A 17,908-nucleotide genomic window follows, 5' to 3' on the forward strand; every position below is an offset into this window, starting at 1 on the left:
TCCTGTGACTTGTATCTTAAGACCTCCTTAGAGTTTAGTATGTTCTATTTTGTCTTCCATATGATTTAACTGATGTTTGAGAACCAAACTGAGTTTTCCTGTTCAAGAACCAAGCATTCTTCAAAACAATTGTAGTCAAATTTAAAAAAGAACACATTTATTTCTGTGCTTCGTATATGTAAGTAGTGTGACATTGAGCACAAGATGACATTGATGCTGTAATGCAGAAATTAGACTTAGATGGTCAAGCAATCAAAGTACCTTTGTAAATATGAACCTTTTGTGGTTGGCAGGACTTGGACATGTGTAGGAAAACTCCCAGTGGACGGAGAAAATAAGAATGGGCCTGACTTAAATTTGAGTTTGTTTTTCTAACTAATCTGGATAAATGGGCTAAATTGGGAATGTGAGGGATTAAATTTCATAAAATCATTTTTTGGGATTTCTCAATTGATTGTATTGACCTAACCATTACCCTAAATTTATCTGTTCTATGCTTATTTTATTTTTCCTTAGAAAAATGAGTAAAACAAAGAATTATGTTGTTCTTCTGTCACAGCACATAAATTCAGTAATGTATATGAAGCTATTTTTATATAGCACTATTGTGATTGTATGTATGGTCAGTAAATTTACTCATCAGCATGTGAAAGCTGGTAGTTTAAAAGAACTACACTCAAAATATTTATTAACTAAGACATCTATTTCACACTTAGGAGGTGCTTTCTAAAATTAACTACAAAATATAGGTTATCTTTGAGTTAAAACCAAGTACAATCAATTCTTAAATTCTTTAAATAGAATTTTACAGAAATATTTATATAAGGCACAGCTATAGTGATTTTTCTAAAAACTCCACATAAGGTGAGATCACGTACACCATGCCTCAGTACAGAAGGATTTTTTTCAGTTCTGGCTCTATAAATAAACCTAGTTTTGTTGTTAAAATTTGCTGTTTCCTCCTCACATAAGAGCATCTCATTAATTTGGGTGAAAACCTTCCAACAAAATAAGGTTAAATTGGCCGATTTTCCCATGGAATAAAATCCATCTTATTCACCAACGAGCAGAGTAACAGCTAAGAGGTAAGGTGACCGCAGTCCTGGAAAGTGGTCAGAATATTTTGAATGCCAGCAGAAGTGTTCAGGTAAGAGCCTGGTTCAGCTTTAGGTATGCTTTCAGTAAATACTTAGTGCTGTGGAGGCGACAACTGATACAAATGCTGTCTCTAACCAGGTACACAAAGGACTAACAGAAAGTGGGTAAAGGGAGAGAAGGTTGACTTCAGAAAGGTCCAGTTTATAGGGAAGAAGAGGCACTGTGCTCCATTGTCTGTACATTTCAGTTACCCAGACCATATAAATTGGCTTTCCTTTAATCAGCTGATTGAAGTTGATTTAGTGAAAAACTTAAAATTCAAATAAAATCATTCTATTCAAAGTGGAAAAGCTGGGAGAATGTGAGTGAGAGAAGAAATGATATACATTGCCTTATGAAGCTAGTTTTTTTTCAGAAAGGAATCTGAGTCTTAATTTTAGTCTTAGATTGTAAGAGATTGACAGGATTTAACCAAGATAATACACAGACTGAAAAGTAAAAGTTCTTGTTGAATAACACTTGTCAGATGAGAAACAGATGATGTGTTTTCTTTTATTGCATTTTAAAAATTAATTGTTGCCAATAGATGCTTGTTTATGCATGTAACTGAGTTAGCAGTGCAGCTTGGCATGATTCCACAGTTGAAGGGATGAGTATCAGAGAGTTAGGAGCCTGGGCTCCAGTCCAGTTGAGTGGACTCCCGTGAGTGGTTTAATCTCGCTGGACCCCGGAGTTCCCATCTGTAAAGTGGGGAAGGAGAGATTAAGATGATGACTCATCATTTATCCCTAAGTATGGTTTCTTCTCTTCTCTTCTATTTTCTTTTCTTTTTACGATGATATGGATTGAACTCAGGACTTATGCAGGCAATATATGGTTTATTTGTAAAGGCTTGCATTTTTAATAAAGAAACAAAATCTTGATATAAACAGGGAGTTAGTTCATTTCCAGATATTTTAGGATCTTTTTGGTAGGAGCACACTTTAAAACAAATATAACTAGCACAATATTTAAGGAAGAGGTATATTATTTGCAAAATTAAAAACTATACATTGAAGTCTTGAAAGTTAAGTACAAAATAACCCCAATGTTTCTTAGTATATTCCCTTTAAGAATCAGATATTTAACTGATTATTTTCCAGAGAATTCCTAAAAAGTAACATTGAGTTTAATAAGTGTTTTAATTTATGGTAATAGAAGAGAAGTAAAAATGTATGCATTATCTGAGAAGAGATAAAACAGTTTTTCCAGAATCCTTTGTTTTTCTGGTCAAGAGTAAATGAGCCAGTTTTTTACATAATAATTTTTATTAGTTGATACCATAATTTAAGACAGTGCTTACTATTGAAATGACAAATTATTTATGATTTTTTTCAAACTGTGATTTTTGTAGCTCTCAGTACTTTTATATCTAAATGTTTAGGTCTCTGAGAAGCATATCTACATATTGTATTGATATACCTATAATTATAGTATGTGAGGAAATAATACATTTGAAGAATAAATGAAAAATATAGGAAAGTTGAAATTCCACATTGCAAAGATCTTTAGGCTTCTGTTCATTTAAGGCAATAGTGTCAATTTTTAACAAACTTTTTCAAAAACTGTTTGATTTAGGATTATGAACAGTGACCTTCTAAGGATTTAAAAGCTCATAATGAGAAACTAAAAGCATTGTAAATATAAATAATAAAAAGATGTTTTCTAAACTGGAAATAAATAATAAATCTCATACATTTAAACTTGCCTATAAAGTTTTTCTACAGTTAAATCAGATATATCTTCAAGGACAGCAATATTTTAGTTCATTTAAATCTGTTTTGTTTTTATAGTGAAAATATCATTATCTTACTTGAAAAACACCTTTCGTCCTCTTGTTTATTAAAATTGTTTTAGAGTAGTTTTTATGTAGTCTTGTTTTTTCCTTTTAGGCATGTGTCTATACATGGGGGATGCTGCAGTAGCACACTGTAATTAGAAGAGGTCAATGTTAACCAAGTTATTTTAATTTATATTTTAGTGTATTTTTAATTGAGTTTTTCAATTAAAATATATTAACAGCTTCAGTATAAAGACAAAATGACTAAAAGTATCACAAAATATAATAATTTATAATGTGAAAAATGATAGTTAGATTTCATTTAACATGAACCCTACAGACTTAATAAGACATTTACTGATGTAATATTTTAAAGAACTAACCAAGAGTATTGGAATGATTTGTTACTTACAGTAGCCCAAACGGTTATAAATTTGAGGGTAAATTATGTTAAATTACATGTATCATTGGATTTGTTTTTTAATCAAGATGTTAGGCAATCTTTTTATGTTTTAATAATTTAAAAGGATAATGAGAAAAGTGGAATAAATTGGATATTGTACATGTATAGTGTATGTGTGTATATATGTATGTGTATATGTGTACCTATAGGTGTACACATATATGCAAAAATTGTCTGGCCATCTGGAATACACACACACACCTGTAATGTCTGGCTTGTTGTGGGCACATAGTATTTGTTCAAAAACATTTACTGTGTTTAACTGAGAACTTAAAAAGGAATTTTTTTCTTAAGGAAAGAAATTACTTAAGGGAATAAATTAATAATTTATTCTCCTAAATTGGAATTATGTTTTTTTCTTTTTGTTTTGGATGATTTTCTTAATTGGTGATAAAATTATTTTCAAGTGTTGATAAAAGTCAACAACTAACGTGAACATTCTCTCTATGACTGATAATGTTTTCTTGAGTTTGGGGTTACTATTTATAGATGTTTTTCCTTAGTAAATCTTTAACCTACCAGTTTTTGTAGTTGGTATGTTATTCTTTGTTGAGAGAATAGAATATAAAACAATGTCTTGGACTGTGAAAAAAACACTCTTTTTTAAAAAAATTGGGATGCCCCACCAGAACAGAGCTTCCTGTTTTTACTACAGTTCATTTTGAGAGAACAACTTCAGTTTTATTTTTCTTTCCAGTATACTTATTGTAGCAACCAAAATACTTTTGAAATGTCTTCAAAAGGACTTGGTCAGAGTTTCATGTAACTTTTTTTTTTACACGAAGTAAATTTAGAGTGGCTATAAAAAGAAAAAGAATCGTGTTAATTTGTTAGCCAACACAGGTCAAGGATTCCTTTGTATTGGTGACTCTCACCTGGGACACGGTGGGGTTATCTTCAACTAGCCACCCTTACCTGCCTCTACCCGAGGATGACAGACTGATTTTTAGGGAAGACTGTAAGGAATCATGGTTTTTTCTTGGCTCTTTTTTATAAACTAATGTCCAATAGCCTACTTAATTAAATAGTAAAAAATAATTTGAATATATTACATATAACTAATATATGTATACACATGTAATATATACGTGTTTAAACATGTGTATAAGTAGATATAACATATGTATATAAAGTTAATTCATATACTAGCATTTTAAGTGGAAAAAGGGTTTCTCCTTTTATACAGTTGGATTATTGAGTACATTATTGATATAAATTTCCTTCTAGAGAGAAGCCCACACTGTGACCTGTTTTCAGTCTTTCTTTATTTTGAAAGTTGTAGTATGGAGATTCTCTTTAGATGCACACCAAGCAAAGGAATATAAACCTACATTAACCTTTGAAGTTATATTTTCTGCACACCAACACAGTAAGACTATCATATGTAAATATCTCAGTACAGTATTGTATGGTGTGAGAAGCAGAATAGATTGGATTACCACTTGGCAAAACAAGGAACTGCCAAAGATCCAAACTGTTTTGAGTTCACCAACTTTATTAACATAGCTCTTATGATATAGCTGTGAATAGAACATAGAAATATTCTCTTGGAAAGTGGTTCAGTTAGGTGGGCTTGTGATTGAGCATCATGCTTAGGACAGTTTTTCCTGTAGAAACATTCAGCATAGTAGCCCTCTAGCAGTAAGTTATCACTGGTACAGTTGACTTGCAGCTGGGGCTGGGGGTGTTAGGAAGCTGTTGTCTTTGCAATTACAGTAGACCCTTCACATTTGTGGAGACAAATCCCAAGATCCTCACACGTGGTAGCAAAAGTGACTAACCCTTTCCATTTGATGTATTAAAGTATAATTGACTTTATATTCTAGAATGTTTATAAACAGGATAAAAGTTGTTCATGAAGTTTTGAAATAAATCCTATTGCTAAAATAAATAGTATATTTCATTACAGTGGAGTGCCATTTCAGGAGGATTATATATTCTAAGTTCAACTTCAAAGGTGAATGAATATTCCATCTGATCAAAATTACTCATAAAAATCTGGTAAATTGATCAGAATTTAATAGCCTTGGTGTTTTTATGTGTATTAATTTTGTGTGTGTGTTTATTCTCTATATCCCTCCCATATGGGAGACATGCATGCCTTGTCTCAAAAATTTTAACTTACATCATATTACTTCCATTGTTGAGTTAGATTACTGTTTATTCATGCAGGAGTCATGTAAACAAGTTAGCTTGTATGTGAGGATGCTTTTATATGGAAAATACATATTTTTGTAAATGATATTATACTTAGTGGGGTGAGATATGCATATCAGGGAGGAACACAGTAGTGTGACTGACAAGGGCTCAGTACAGTCATGCCTCACATTTCTAACTCATTTGCTGAGTTGCATGGTGGTGGGTCAACCACACTTCTTCTGTCTCCCTCTTGCTATTACTCACTGTTGTTCCCGTATTCCTTTTGTAGTAATGTTAATTATGCACCATATGACACTATGATCGTAATGAATGGAGACAAGGGTAAAATGTACCACATAACAAGGGTGATGTGAGATTGCATCCACTGAGGCCATGCACCTAACCCTAGAGCAGAAATGGGGCCTGCAAAGAAGAAAACAAAGGCTATAATCTGAGCAGGAAACAGATGTGCTTTTAAACTGTGAAGTGTTTTCTTCATATCGTAATGATTGGTGGCTACCTTTTTATAGTTAGTTCTTGATGCATTTTCTGGTATTGCAAAATTAATTCTCAGATAATTTAAAAGTTCAACATCACTGATAGTTGACAAATGGTCAGTAATGAGGAGGTTTATATATTTGATTCCATTATTTTAAGAATTTTCCATTCATTTCAACATTGTCTACTTTAATGTCACCTCTTCTTAATCTGCCATTTTGGGTCATTCTTACCCATTTCAAACTATGATCTTAACTTCTCCCAATCATTCCTAACCATGTTTACCAATAACTTAACAACTTTTGCAGTGCATCATTTGAAAAATGTATCAGTTCTTTTTTAAGCTTCCCAACAGTCACATCACATTTAAACTTTTAACTCATCCACAATTATTGTAATGCATCAGCAACAATACTATACAACTAACATCAGCAGACATAAAAGGTCAAGATCTCTCTATGTGTGGTGTTTACAGTGTGAATGTCTAAGCATTCAATGCCTAGAACACTGTTAATATTTTACCTTTTTAGAATACTGAAAGAGGGTGATAGAATTAGGGGTGAAAAGGCAACTCAGTATTTTAAAGAAAAAAACTGTGGACTTTCTGAATGGGATATTTTGTTTATGATAAACAAAAACCTAGATTCATGAAAGTACAAAGCAAGCCCTTTTTCTTCCTGTAGCATGCATAAAGCATTTACCGAACCAGTGCCGAAGAGAGCTGTCATTTGAACTTTTATGTAAATTGACCACAGAACAGCAGTGCTTCTTAGTTTTTCCTTTGAATCTTTTGACATGAGAAAATAGTAGTTTAAACTTACTTCACCAAAACGTCTGCTGTATTACAACAACGTAATAATAGCAACCACTTCATATCAGATATCTTGACTTCTCTCCTTTAGATACATACCTTCAGAAAGACTCCTCTTTTCTGCCACAGTTGCGTCTCATCTATTTTGAACACATATTTTGGCTGAGAGCTACTTGAGCTCTGAGGAAGTGCTTTTAAGTGTTCACTTGATGCAACTTTTCTTAACACTATGCAAAGAAAAAACTTCTTAAAATTCTTCAAAGAATACTTGCTTAGAGAACAAGTAAGTATTGCTCCATTAGAAGCAATCGGAAAACTGAAAAGTTTCCCGAACGTGTTATCTATTTCATTGGGAAGGCTAAAAGTCTGATGTTGACTCATGCTGGTATGGAGAAATACTATCATAAAAGATGTAGGCCATAAAACTGAGGATAAGTAAATCCAAGCTCCAGGACTTCTTCAAGTCATTAACCCTAAAGTGTCACAGAAATGCTTCTTTAAGGTGACCCGTGACCAGGGCCTTGCAAGCTGTATTTGGTGGCATGATATTTGATCTAGGTCACCTGAGTTTTATCTTCTCCCAATGGTTCTGTAGTATTTGTGTCTTTTTCATATGCCAAATTGTAGGTCACAAGTTTTAGAAAGCAGATTGTGTGTCATTTCCATTTCATTTTCTGTAACATTTAGGTTTGTTTAAGGAGACAGTATGGTGCAGTGGAAAGCACCATCTAATCTTATACAAGTTACCAGCACCTGTGAGCTTTAATTTTCTCATCTGTAAAACAACAATGGGACACTTATTTTACAAGTGTGTCAAGAACACAAAATGAGGCTTTGAAATACAGAATGCCAACACTGTGCCTAGAACACAGTAAGCACTCAAAAATGATATATGGTATCAGTGGTGCTGTTAGACCAACAATAAAAACATTAAATCTATGTTATTTGTCATCGAGAATGATGGTCATGAACACGATTTCTAGAATGGTATCAGCAGCCTTCCACATCTGCTACAATGAAGAATACAATCATTTTGACTGTTTCTAAGATGATTTAATTATTATTTACCATATATTTTTTTATTCATGTAGGATGGTTCCCTAAGAATCTAGTTTAGAGAGTGAGTCTTACATAAATTAGATACTATTTTCTTGTATTCTAGACCAGTACTATCCAATAGAATTTTCTGAGAAGATGAAAATATTTTCTACCTCCATTGCCCAATATGGTAGTCATGACACCAGGTAGCTGTTGAAAACTTCTACTGTGATTAATGCAGCTGGGGAAGTGTATTCTTTGGTTTAAATGGCTACAGGTAGCTAATGCAATTCTAGGCAAAAACATATTAATGATATGATAAAATTTCTCTTAACATCTACAAGTTAATAAAATTATCAGCTGGTGAATACTAGATTTCCAATTTCCATTCTTTTTAGCCACACAGAATTTGATAGAAACTGTTATTTCCCAAATGATAGATTGTTATGTTTCAATTTTCAGTACCACATACTATATTACTTTTCATAAGATAGTCTATAAATTCATCCATTGGTTTCTGAGTGATAAATTCACATTGTCAAATTTTGTCAGCTTCAAAACCACAAGTTCTTCATTCTAAGGATTTCTGGATTCCAGTCTTCTTACTGTTCTGCAATTTTTTTCTTTTCTCAGCATTCTCATCTTCTCTTACCAAATGAATCACTATATTATAAATGGTGAAATGATCTTTTGAAGTCACATAATATTTAGCAGCAGGGATAAATCACTATCATTGGATTCTTAATAGTCCCACTGTGCTTCTTTTTCTTTCCAGGCAAAGTTATCCTTTAGGATTAAGGTGAGATGTAATTTTTTCAAATAGGTTTTATATTAATTTATTTGTATTTTTTCCTTTGGAGGTCAGAATAAATGTGTAATAGAAATTTTCTTGATGAAATGCTTTATTTGGTTCTATTTAATTTATATAAAATACAGAATTCTCTTCCAATTGCAGGATTGGGAAATCAATTTTACATAGTGAAACCAAAAAAAAGTCTTTAAAGCAGACTAGAATATGAAGACATAGAAAATATGAGACTGCACTTCACATAATAAAGATAAATGAAATGCTCGGACACTGATATGTGTGTGAGAGTGTATGAGCATCTCTGAATTGTGATGTAAAGTGGATTTCTGTCTTGGTTATTTTTGTCTCTCTGCCGTGACAAAATACGCGGCACCCAAAATTAAAGGGGGAAGGTTTTATTTAGCTCACAATTTGTGGAGGTTTCAGTCTCTACTTGGCTGGCTCCAAGGCAGAGGGGCACATGGCAGAGGGCAACAGTTCATGGCAGCAGAAGACAGCAAAAGCAACAAGAGCAAAAAGGGAGGAGCAAGAGGGAAAACTCTTTCCCTCTCATCTATTGTATGCAGGCTACCCGCCCTGGGGCAGGTGTAGCATTCACACGCATAATTCCAGGGCCAGACAATGTACCAATCACAAACTAGATTCAGCCACCCCCATGGCTAAGTGAGGCTTTGGGGGGACATCCAGACATAAACCATAACAATTTCTTACTGTGGATCTCAGTTTTTAAGAAGTTTGAAAGCCACTGCATAATAGATTGACTTCTTTGGATAGTCATTCAATCTCTTTGATCCTCAATTTCTTGAGTGCATAAAAAAGGAATAACTGCCATATATCTTTTATGCAGGTGATTCAAAGATTATATAAAATTCCAAAGTGATGTATAATTCTAACATGTCTTATTCCTTTAGAGTCAATAATTCTTTGTTGACAAGCCTCAGTAGCTTACACTAGTAATCAAGTATACTCACATTTGAGTCTGTGGGACAACTGGCTGATGTAGGCTGCACTTGGCTGGGTGTCTGCTTCAGGCTGTGGGTCGTGGGTTGTCTGGGCTGTGGTTTGGGTTTGGTTCCTTTCCATTTGGATTCTTTCTGTGGTCCAGGCTGAGGGGCAGCAGCTGCAGAGAGCATGCTCTTCTCATGGAGAATCACCAGAACATGAAAGCAAGGCCAAACTACATAAACATATTAATGACTTCTGCTTACGTTATAGCCATGAAAATTCCATTAGCCAAATGAAATCATATGGCTAAGCTCAAGATCATTTGGGAAAAATTGTGTATTCTATTCTCATTGGAAGGGAAATAGGAGTGAATATTTTCTGAACAATAATCTAAACTATTATATTACCCAACACTCACTACATCCACACTTTTGTTCATTGTCTTATTTTCACACATGAATATACAGCCGAGACTCACCATGTATTTGAACGTAAGGCTAGAACATAATACTCTGTTTAAAATAACAAGTGGCCATGGGGTGGGCGGGACTGTGCTATGTTTTGAGTGTGTCTCCCCTTTGGAAACTTACTTCTCAATGCAGCCATACTTGAAAGTAGGGCTTAGCTCAAGGTGCTGGGATCATGTGAGAAGTGCACTTCTTGCTTTCATGGTCCTGGACTAGTGATTGCAAGAATGGGTTGTTATAAAGCAAGGTTGCCCCTTATGTTCTCTCTCTTCTGTACATCCCCGCTTGCCTATTCACTGTCTACCACGAGTTGACACAGCACAAGGACTTGTCCAGAAGCAGCTGCCCGGTCTTGGATTTCCCAGTCGCCAGTATGAGCCAAAAGTGAACCATTTTCTTAATAAATCCTCCAGTCTTGTATACAGTGTTCCATTTGAGAAACAGAAAATGGACTAAGTCATACCTGGAGGATATATTGAGCAAAAGGGAACATTTAAAATAGTATGCATTCTAACAGGAAGGTATAAAAGGGTCAGTGAAAACAAGAAACAGATCATGACAGTGAAAAATATGATAGTTTTTTTTTTTCTTAAATCCAATGGAAGACTTGAAGATAAAATAAAGGAACTCTTCTGGAAGTTAGAATCTTAAGACAAAGAGATGGAAAATAAGAAGTAAATTAGGTATAAGTCCAACAATGCTAACAACCAATGTATAGGTGTTCTATCAGGAGAAATAGTAAAATGTTTGTCATCAAAATAGCTTAAAATAATACAAGACAATGTCCTCATACTGTAGGAAATAAGCCTTCAGATTTAAAAAAAAAGGCCTACTGAAAATGTTGGGAATTATAACAGCATAGGCTTTTTAATTTATAATGTTAGAATATTAAAGAAAATGATGTTAAACATCCTAAGTGAAAATCAATCTCAAAATGCAATTATATACCCATCAAAACTATTGAGTATATGTACAAAACAACAGGATTTTCAAATAAGGCATACAAATCAGTACAAAACATGGATTTTTTTTTTTCTTATGAAAACTACCTAGAGAAAATACATCAATCCTTCCCCCAAAAAGTAAACTGAGAAGTAGGATGACTTGTGATCCACAAAACAGGACACTCTAAAGGAGCACTGGGAGGATTTAACATAAGCAGATCAAAAAGGCCAGATGTAAGCCACAAAGGACATTGGTGGGGGAGGGGGTTTAAAGGAACTTATAGTCTATCTGATGTTCAACTATTTGAAAACATACTACAGTATTAGTATTTGACAAATCTGTTTTAATTCTTAAGGGAAAATATTGGTTACCTAGGAAAATGAACTATTTAAACACTAGGTTGCTGGGTGTAGTGATGTATGCCTGTAGTCCTAGCTACTGGTGAGGCTGAGGCAGAGGTGGAGACCAGTCTGGGCAACACAGTGAGACCCATCTCAAAAAAAGCAATTAATTCCAGAAATAATGAAATAATGTGTAAAAAAAACTCAATGTAATGCTTGTTACAGTAGTGCACAGATTTTCCACAAATAATAATGTAAATAAACTACTAATGTTTTAACAAAAATTATTCTGTGGGAGCGTAAATTGTATATAGGTGGATGGTGTGGGAGACCTAAATTGTTACTTCTTTTTCTGGGACAAGTTCTTACTATGTTGCTCAGGTTGGCTTTGAAGTCCTGTGCTTAAAGAGATCTTCCTGCCTCAGTTTCCTGAGTATGTTAGCGTACAGGCATGTGACACTGCATTTTGCTTGTTACCTCTTTTAACATAGGAGATTAATAATTTCTGGTATTGCAAAGTCAAAAAGGAGCAATATAAGTATGTCATTTAGTAATATGTAGATAAATATCAGAAGAGCTGATAATGGACCCTTGGATTAGGTTTAGAGACTGGCAAGCCGTAGAACATGGCCACTGCTTTTCTTTGCTAAGAGGAATTGAATACTATTTGATTTAAATTGGGTGAATTACTTTGATAAGAAAACACCATCAATGTTATGCTTTGTGTCTAGATGTCCCCCCAAAACTTCATGCAGTCATGGGGTGGGCTTCTAGAGTTTTTGATTGACTCATGGTCCATTGGGATGATGGGTGAGTGCTGGGATTATGGGTGTGAGTGCTACACCCACCCTGCGCTGGGTGTAGCAGGGCAGGTAGCCTGCATATAATAGATGAGAGGGAAAGAGTCTTCCCTCTTGCTCCTCCCTTTTGCTCTTGTTGCTTTGCTGTCTCCCACCACCATGAACTGTTGCCCTCTGCCATGTGCCACCCTGCCTTGGAGCCAGCCAAGTATGGACTGAAACCTCCACAAACTGTGAGCTAAATAAACCTTTCCTTCCTTAATTCTGGGCATCGCGTATTTGTATCAGCAATGAGAGAAAAGTAACCAAGACAATCAGTAATAAAAAAAAAAAAAGGTACATATATCCATGATTAAAGGAAAGCTTTCTACAGTATAGAGGATATAAATAAACAGTAACATGGTTCCCTCTCTTCATGTCCCATTGCTGGCCCTATTGTCCTGTTCCATCAGTTTCAACTTTCAGTTGCATATTGGGCAAGTACTGTCCCAGTGAGCAACATCCCTGGCCCCTGTCTGCATGATTTGAAGTGGATCTTTTGGTTAGGATCTCTTGGTAAAGCTATCTGGATCTGCCTTTGCCCATTTGGCCAAAAGAAGCCCACATCAACAGCATGGTAGGCACGTAGGTTAATAGTGTACTTTGAGAGGAATGCACAGTTGGCCTATGACCGTGGTTGGCCTTTCATCCGTGAGTCACTATGTACAGCCAAGGAAGTGGCCCTGACCTAGTTGGGTGAGGCGAAGGATTATCCTGCCAGTGGGAGCGTGGTATTTCTGGCAAGAGCTTTCTTTTCTAACTGTTGGAGTTGGTGCCATGGCAGATTTTCCTGACTTAGGGTGTGAGTGTTGAGCCCTAGTCCAGCTGGTTTGATTATTTGTTGGTTTTGATTATCTGTACCAGTAAGCTCTCTCGCTGGCATGGATAATCAGAAGTAGGCAGTAATTTTCCATCTTCCTAACAAAAATGCTTTTTGCATTTGAAATTATAAAAGATAGAGTTTTATTCAGTTTTTACCAAAATGCTGCTATATAAAGAAGTAGGAAATTTTACTGAATCTATCAAGGACTCTTTAAAGATAGTCAAGTACCCTTAGGCAAGTCTTTTTTTCTACTTCACCACTTTGCTAGTTTTGATAGGTATTTTATAGCTCGCGTGTGCTAAGCGCTCAGCTAAATACTCATCATCCCAGTCAGTCTTCACAAGTCCTTGGAGCTTGCTACAGTTTCACTTTCATTTTAGGCTGAAGAAGTTAGGTGGTAGTCAAATGACTTGTCCAAGGTCACAGAGCTGAAAAATGCAGAGCTGTGCCTGGGGCCCTGATTTATCTTGGCTCTTGGACTTGTGAGTATGTTCTTTCCCTCTATGTTTGACTGGCTTTCAGTGTAGCCTCTGACTAATCACATGAGATAAGAAAGCAGTTGATTTATGCGTACAAACCTAACAGTGTGAGGCATATACTATATGTTGTTGCTGTGTGATCGCATGGTGCTTAAAAATTGTTGTTTTTTTTTATGTTTTAATGCTGGGGATTGAACCTAGGCCCTTGCACATGCAAGATAAGTATGACATCTCCAGCCTGTGTCTTTCTTTTAAAGAAAGTTTGGAATTTTATGTTCCCTATATCTGTCATTCTGTAGTATTTTCTCAGTTCCAAATTCTGGGGTCATCTTTGGTCTCTAGCACTTGTCCTTTTATTCTGATTAAATCACTACACTTTCTTTATATTTCTGCTTAAAGTCTCTCTACTCATCCTATCTGGTCTCGTCTCCCTTCTGCTATTCTTTTCCACCTCAATTTGATCTTACACATTGGTGTAGTTTTTGTAAAACTTAGCTTCTGTCATATGGCATACCTGTTTAAACCAGTAATGTCTCCCATTATATTAAGAAAAATACAGCTTTATTAATCTATAATTCAAGACCTTTCATAATGGGATCTGCTCTATCATTCCATGTGTTTTTGTGGCCTTACTTCCTTTCTCTTCTTGAGTGTGCTAATTTAGCTCTCATCTGGATATGGATGTGTGGATTATCATGGATTAACAACTAATTTTTTAATGTATACTTTGTATTTTGTTAGTTTTTTGTGTGTATATTACTGATGTGCCCAGATGAATTGTTGATTTCTGAATATAGACATGGGAACTGTTTAAGTCCAATATAATATTTAGCACATTTTTTGTATATAGCATTGTATGAAAAATCGGTGAATTTTTGAAGTTTTAAAGTCAACATTAAAAAAAAAATAAAGTCAACATAAAATTCCAATTCTGTACTTTGCTTTTGTTAATTTCATAAATGTTAAACAAGTAAAATTTAATAGACTTTATTGTTTTTCACCTCTAACCACATATGAGATTAGAATATATTAGTATAATGTTAATAACAAAATATTTTAAATAAATAAATCAATTATGTTTAATATTCTACTCTGAAAGATATAGCAAGTCTACTTTGAAATGTAAGCAATATATTCATTATTACATTTTTAAAAAAATATTTGAGAACGTACATAAATTATATTATTGGTAATATATAATTTTGATGGGAATAACCTGAATATAGTGTTAATGAATGTAACAAAATATACAAATTAATTGTTAAATTTATCTTATATAATATATTAACTATAGGTGGAGATCATTCAGGATTTTGAGTAAAGACATAATGAAATAAATGACATAATGACATAATTTAAACATATATTTAGATGCTGACTTTAAAACACTTAGCTTAGACATGACTTTTTTTCTCAAAAGGACATCGTATTTTTATGTATCAAAATTGTTTCTTATTTCCTGTTAAACCTGAAAATATTTCTGCCCTTTCTTCTTTTGTTTTTCTTGTTTTAATCTGAATATCTTTAAATGTTCAAGTCTATTTTCTTTCACTTAATTTCATAAGTGTTCTGTAAGAAATATTTCTACTTTATTATAGAAATTGTTTAAAACTGTACGTCAGTATTTTTGCTTAGAAATATTTAAGTTTCAGTACAGTAAAAATAATTTCTTTTTGAAACCAATCATAGGTTTTCATTTTTATATACTCATTTATTAGTCTTAGATGCTTTTGTTGCTGTTTTGAAATGCAAATTTTAATGTAATATTGTAACAGTTCCAAATTATCATGCACTCTTAAGCTTAAAGATTCTCATGCTTTATTCTCTCTAAATCATTTCTCAAATAATATTGAACACTGTAATAATGGCTTCTTGTACACTTCACATTTTTTTAAAGATATTTTAAATTATTTTAACCTTTAATCTGGTTTTCATAACATCCAAATGAAATTATAAATTGTATCTTTCAGAAGAGAAAGTCACATATTTGGTGAAAATCCCTGAATGTATCTGATCAATCTTTTAAACAAAGATATTACATATTGAAGGTAGTGGTATTTTAAATTATAATGACTTTTTAAAGGCAACCAGCCTTAGGATGGAAGTGCAGACTATGCGTTTTGACAACTCTCATTTAATCATTTCATTTTTAAAACCAGATTTCATCTTACATCCAAAACAACCTCACTAATGTGCATGTCTGGATGTGCTAATTCCCTTTGTCATAAAACAGAAGCTAGCCTAAATTTTCTAATAATTTTTCATCACATTAAAATCCAAAGGAAAAATTAACATGAGCTAATTTGAACTTAAGTGCACATATTTCATACGGATGCTTTTTTTCCCCTGCTCTCTACCTAAGGAAATAGAGAAATTGAGACTAGAACTGAGTGAAAGCAAACAGCACGTGGAACAGGAGCAGCAGAAGGCAGCCCGGGCCAGAGAGGAGTGCCTGCAACTAACAGAACTGCTGGGCGAATCCGAGCACCAACTGCACCTCACCAGGTACTCCCTAATCCCATTATGCACCCTTGCCCTGATTCCATTCCACTGATTTTTGCCACAGGCTTCCAAACAGTTGTTAGCTTTAGTCTTAGTCATTCGATTCACACACAGCTTTCAGGCATATTAAGGAAAGTGGAGATGTGGTAAGCAAAACACCCAGACATGTGAATGATAAGTGTGGCAGAGAATTACTGATATATTACAAAACCTTTCATCTACAATGCTCAAATATTTAAGTGATTCGCTATCAATATAAGCAAAATGACATGATTCTCCCACCATCACCACAACCTCTCCTGTTAATTCATCGTCTGATAAAAACACTGACATGTTGGATCTAAAGAATACATTTAGGGAAATAAGCAGATATGTCAGTGATGAAAGAGACAAAGTAAAAAAATCCTAAAATGCAAATTGAAATGGAGCTGATACAAAATAAGGATCTGTGTCCTAAAGAGGTGTAAAATTTAGAGATCAAATTGATTAGCACTGTGCATGTTCAAATCATTATAATAACCACACTTCTATCGTAAAGGTTTCAGATTGCATTGTTTTCATTATGAGATATTGTGATGCGATCACTATTGTTGTAAACTTTAGTACACATATACTCAACTCTAAATTAAAATAAGACCATTTAGGTTGTAAGTACTGCATTTGCTGTATTGGAAAAACACACACACGTACCTAAGTGCACACACAGGGAAAAATCAAAAAGGGATAGTAGATATTTCACTTTACCATGTAAGAGGATCTTTCTCACTTTGAGTTTTAGTACAGTTTTTCAGTTTCAGATCAAGCCTTTGGGCTTATTCAGTTCTTAGAGTTTTTCAGTTTTTAAGAGAGAATTTTATCTAAATACACATGTAAGTTTATGATATTTGATTTAGTTTATAAAATAGAAAAACATTGGTCTTCCAATTATAGTACTATGTTGAATTTAAACTATGAAAGGGGACTGATCCCTTTTACATTAAATATGACAATGTAATTCTGAGCACGGTATGATAACAGATGGAGAAAAGCACCACTTGAACAGCCTGCATTTGGAGAAAAAATATTCTAGAGGTTGGTGAACCTCCCAAAGTTTTGGGTTAGTGTTAAGATGCCTCTAGTTCTGTTAAAATCAAACTTTGTTAAGGAAAAAAAAATTTTTGTTGTGATAATATTCCAAATGGTTTGACACCTTCCCTTTTTAAACAGTGAGAGAAAAAGAGAGGAAAGATAGAAAGAAGGAAAATAAATCATGTATACATTACGATATTTGTGAAAAATCCTTAGATTAAACACTTTTATGAGAAAATATTGCTTAATTGTACAGAATGATAGCTGTTCTTTTAATGTCTGCTTAACGAATTGCCATTGTGGAACTGAGAACATAATGCTGACCTAGTTCCGGTGGTTATTTAATCTACAGAGTTTCAGAATTTAGCTTCATCACGATAATGGTACAGTTTTTCTTTTCTGTCAGATTTGTATTGAGTACTAACCATTTGTGTGCTAAGTACTAGTAAACCACAGAAATAGGGCAGCTTTTAATGTCTCTGTGGCTGAGCTGCAGTAAATAAATATTAATGCTGCCTTTGCCTCTTTTGCCATTCTGTCTTATTCAGAGACTTAATTACTGGAGTCAAGGTCCGTAGAGAGTTTTCCCAAACAGTATCAATTTGTACTGTTTGACAAGATCAATTTCTTGCAAGTAGAGTGTATTAAGATGCACCAACTGCTGAAAATGGACAAGTGGTAACTAATTCCTTTGTTCTTAAGAAAAACTGTTTTGCTTGGTTTGATAGAAAGCTTTTTCCACTGAGCTTTAATTAACCAATTCTACAAAAATTTAAACCTAGTTTTACGGAAATAAAATTTAATTACCTGTTCTCTAAATGCAGT

At 34.0% G+C, this 17,908-nt stretch overlaps 1 protein-coding gene across 8 annotated transcripts in view; it reads left to right on the forward strand.

The window, feature by feature from the left end:
- The window catches only part of Sdccag8 (serologically defined colon cancer antigen 8), a 214,869-nt gene that overhangs the window by 89,496 nt on the left and 107,465 nt on the right, over window positions 1-17,908 (forward strand). For all 8 annotated transcript variants that reach the window (XM_005374761.2, XM_013520314.1, XM_013520317.1 and 5 more), the window contains exon 13: window positions 15,876-16,018. In XM_005374761.2, coding sequence (XP_005374818.1) covers window positions 15,876-16,018 — 143 coding nt within the window. The remainder of the gene's footprint in view (window positions 1-15,875; window positions 16,019-17,908) is intronic.

The sequence above is a fragment of the Chinchilla lanigera genome, unplaced genomic scaffold (assembly GCF_000276665.1).
Source record: "Chinchilla lanigera isolate Chin_1 unplaced genomic scaffold, ChiLan1.0 scaffold00005, whole genome shotgun sequence".
Classification (NCBI taxonomy): Eukaryota; Metazoa; Chordata; class Mammalia; order Rodentia; family Chinchillidae; genus Chinchilla; species Chinchilla lanigera.